Here is a 4,060-nt window from a genome sequence, read left to right as displayed (position 1 = left end):
CAGGACCCTGAGGAGGCCACTCTACTTAAGAGGGAAATAAGTCAATTCTTCATCTGCAATGGCGAGTTAATAAGGCGAAGTTTTGACGGCAAGGCTAAGCGGTGTGTCAGTATGACTGAAGCCCGCGAAGTTCTGAAGCAGGCTCATGATGACGAACACCAGGGATGGAAGAAATTGTACAACCGCATTATACAGCTGGGCTATTATTGGCCTATGATGTAAACTGACAGCAGGGATTACGTCCGAAAGTGTCGAGAATGCCAAATCCATAATCATACCATCCACGTGCCAGCAGTAAAGCTGCACCCCACGGACGCTCCTTGGCCATTCCACACTTGGGCTATGGATTTGATAGGTCCAATCTTGCCCAAGTCTAGAAAAATGAAGTGGATACTAGTAGCAACAGAAGTCTATACCAAGTGGGTCGAGGCAATAGCTCTGTCAACAGCAACCGGACAGGTGGTTGAAAACTTCATCAAAGAAAATATCATATGCCGTTTCGGCATACCTCGAGTCATTTTATCGGACAATGGAACCCCCTTCATCAACAGCAGGGTTCGTGCACTCCTTCGAAGGTATTGGGTGGCTCATTGTAAGTCAATGCCTTATTATCCGAAAGGTAACGGGTAAGCGGAGGCCACTAATAAAACACTGATCCGAATTTTGAGTAGAACATTAAATGAGCAACATGACAAATGAGCTGAGCAGCTACCGCTCGCGCTCTGGGCATACCGTACCACCATGAAAGGAGATATAGGCACCACGCCCTTTTCTTTGGTATATGGTACAGAAACGATGTTCCCAATTGAGATAGCAATTCCTTCTGGAAGTCTAGCTGAGCGGAGTCAGCTGCAGTTTGACCCTCGGATTGGGGAGCTCGAGGGACTTCAGGAGCAGAGGAAGCAAGCAAAGAGTAAGATAGTGGTTTACCAGAGGAGGGTGGCTCGGGCTTACAACGTCACCATTCGGCCTCGAGCATTCCAAGAAGGCGATTTGGTTTTGAAGTCCGCAATGCATATGATGCAGAACTTGTCTGCGCCAAAGTTTACTCCGAAATGGGAGGGCCCCTTCGAGGTCAAGGCTGCCAGCTCTAGAGGGTACTACGACATCGGGAGAATGGGAAACAATAAGATACTGGGCACGTTCAATGCCAAGTGGTTGAAGAAATATTATTCTTAATTTGAAAGCCTCGTTCGAGGTCTTATGACTGTAAGAGGTCCTTGAACCTCAAACTTGCTGCTATAAGAAAGAACTAGTATAAAATTTTAAGAGGGGCTCTGTGCCTCCCTGTCAATTTCTAATATCTGGCTAATATCTGGCATGTGTTTTTTTCTTTCTTGAATCAAAATTCCTGGTTGACCTTATTTTTGGTAGAGGTTATTCTCATGGTAAGAGGTCATTTGTAAAAGCCTCTGGTTTACCTCGACCTTGGAAGAGGTCACTTATAGTAACCACGGTATCACCTGGCCTCGGATAAAGGTCATTTATGATTTTTTGGTTTATCTCACAACTTGCAGAGATCATTTGTAATAATTTCTATAACTTCTATAACACTACTAAAAAAGAAGATAAAATGAGTCAACGACAAAAAACTAATTTATTGATAAAAAGCTAATACATTTTCAAAATGTTACATAGTTGCCCTCAATACAAAATGTTACAATATTAAGGTAAGTCGCCTAAAACTAGAATAGCAGGGCCGACTTGAGACGACCTGCGCTTGATCTCATTATTCAAAGAAGTAATGTGCTGCTCCCTCGAATTCACTTGCTCCTGTAGCTCGACCAAACAGATCCTCTCATTGTAAAGTATTCCTTCCTCTTCAATGACTTGGTTACGAAGGTCTTTGATTTCCTCTACCATCCTCTCCCGTTCCCCCAAAGCCTTAATTCGCGCAAGGATGTCGCAGGCCTAACTTACGTCAATCTACGCTTTGCCCAAATTGGTGAGGAGACGATCGAGGGAATCAAAATCCTTCTTGACTAAGAAGCATTCTTGGGCCTCTCGGAGGCCGACCACTAACTCACACGTAGTCTTATACGCAAAGTCCAGGAACAAAGGCAGCATCCTTTTAAGATCCCCAAAGGTCTGAGGGTATTTAACCTGAACCTCGTCCAAAATTTTAGTCTCAGCCGCGGAAACAGTGATCCCACCCCATAGCACGGGCGAGGAAGCACGCACCTCTTGTTCTAGACTTGTAGGATTTTCTTCGGTTTGGTCTTTTGCTGGTGAATGAGCCCATTTCATGGTCGTATTTTCATTTGATGCCGGCGGGATCAAACTGTTACCTTCAACTTGGTTAGTATTGTTTCTCGAGCTGTGAGATTCTGAAGTGTCACCTCTGAAAGAATTATTAGCACTCGAGCTCCCTAAATCATCTGAACCATCATCCTCGAGAGGATGAAGGGACTTAATGGCTGACTCTACCATTTGCTGCAACTCGACAATGGGTTCCTGGGGAAGTACGTGGATAACCTCAACCTACGAGCTAGCATCGCTGTCTTCGCCCTGGCGGTCGGAGAAATGTCCCTCGGAGCCAGCAGTAGCCTCGGCTACATCAGACATAGCCACCTCGGCATCTAAAGGTCAAACAACCAATAGTTGGTTTTTCTCTTTGGCCTTTCTTAAAAATAATGAGAAGAAAAAAGGGGGAAAAAAAAGGTAGTAACTCTATTGGACGGCGAGTGACTAGGGCTTCTTTCGATATTAAAAGTTCCCATGGCAGGATCTGCCGAGGTATTAACCTCCCCCGTCTTTTTGTCAAACCTACCCAAGCCTCGGGCCAGAGGGATCAACTCTTTTCCCATCCCATGCTGCAAGGGAAGAGGGGGGTTCAAGTCAGAGGATAGTATTTCCCTCTCCGCGCGCTCAGGGTCTTCGAGAACGCTTAACAGAGTATGAAGAGGATCGGGAGGAATGACCAAACCAACATCCGCTTCAGAAGCACGAGGGATGCCACCAGTGGGCGCGACCGTTACAGGAGCCCTTTCTGGGTGAGCAGAGCGAGACCTTGTTCTCAAAGAAACCCCAGTGCGGGCGGGTGGACGAGGGACCTCGGAAGAGGTAATATGACCTGTTGCAACAACGGAAGCCTTTGGAGCATCCTAATAGAAAAGTATGAACTATCAGCATATAGTTGACAAAAAAGTAGAAATAGAATACATTTTTTTACCTTAGCTCATTTTGAGGAAACGGTTGCAGGTACGAAGGTGCTAACGTCTTGGTCAGCCTTACGTTTGTCTCGGTGCGCCTTGGTAGCTCGAAGAGCTATCACAGGCACGGTAACAGCTGGTAAAAGTAGAGGAAGTAAACCTACTATACCACAAAGTTTGCTTCGCGCAAATACAAAGGTATTCTTGAAGGAGCGAAACGAGGCATCACCCCTTAGCAAGGCTCGAGCAGGGACAGGGACATGAGTGTTGCTTATAAATTTTCTTAAAGAAAGAATTATCTCCTTCCAGTACGCCCTCGTTTTCGTAGTCCATCTCCCAACCCTTAGAGTAGAGGGCACATGAAGAATTTGGCAATTCCCTAGGAGCTCTGTCTCTTCAGAATCAAGGAAGCGAGAAAAACCTAGGGTATATGTACTATGATCCTGTCGCGCCCTGTAGCCTAATCCTGAGAAAGCCCCTGATCCAACCCAAATTGTCGAGCCACTTTATGAGGGTTGCAAACTTTACCTATGCCCGAGTAAGGGGGGAGAAGGGCGGGAAGATAGCTAGGCAAGGTCATGATGAGGATGGTCAAGGCTGGAGTACGCCTCAAAGACTTGCCTGAAATCATTATACCGTCCCTCGAAGCGCAGCATTCGACGCGAGGTCCATGAGTGTAAGGGCGAGCTACAAAACAACTCTCTCTGTCAATGAACTATGATAACTTCTTCTTCGTATTAAGCTTGTGCCATTGGAAGGACCGTTTTAAACCACCATCATGAGGTAATGTGGTGGAGCGAGGACCATACTTTAGAAAATGCTCATACAAGAACATTTGAAGAAATATTGTGTTGATAGAAGAAACCACAGTCATACGACCCACAGAACGCTTCATACGGGCGTGCTCT

The 4,060-nt window shown here is 45.9% G+C and overlaps 1 protein-coding gene across 1 annotated transcript; it reads left to right on the top strand.

Moving 5' to 3' along the window:
• The first annotated feature begins 381 nt into the window (after positions 1-381).
• LOC132301208 (uncharacterized) lies at positions 382-1,179 on the top strand. The gene is made up of 2 exons (XM_059798484.1): positions 382-555; positions 709-1,179. The coding sequence occupies exons 1-2, from the start codon at positions 382-384 to the stop codon at positions 1,177-1,179; spliced, it is 645 nt and encodes a 214-aa protein (XP_059654467.1).
• The last annotated feature ends 2,881 nt before the right edge of the window (positions 1,180-4,060 follow it).

Source organism: Cornus florida, unplaced genomic scaffold, assembly GCF_030987335.1.
Source record: "Cornus florida cultivar Cherokee Brave unplaced genomic scaffold, ASM3098733v1 CherokeeBrave_3.0.0_Hap2_Chr03, whole genome shotgun sequence".
NCBI classification, from domain to species: Eukaryota; Viridiplantae; Streptophyta; class Magnoliopsida; order Cornales; family Cornaceae; genus Cornus; species Cornus florida.
The sequence above is the reverse complement of the archived record's forward strand: the minus strand, read 5'-3'. Positions and strand labels throughout refer to the sequence as shown.

Bases quoted from the DNA above. Each gene is read 5' to 3' on its own strand.
- LOC132301208 (XM_059798484.1), top strand. From the start codon at position 382: ATGAAGTGGATACTAGTAGCAACAGAAGTCTATACCAAGTGGGTCGAG. The intron at 556-708 runs GTTCGTGCACTC...TGAGCTGAGCAG, and splicing joins CCCCCTTCATCAACAGCAGG to CTACCGCTCGCGCTCTGGGC.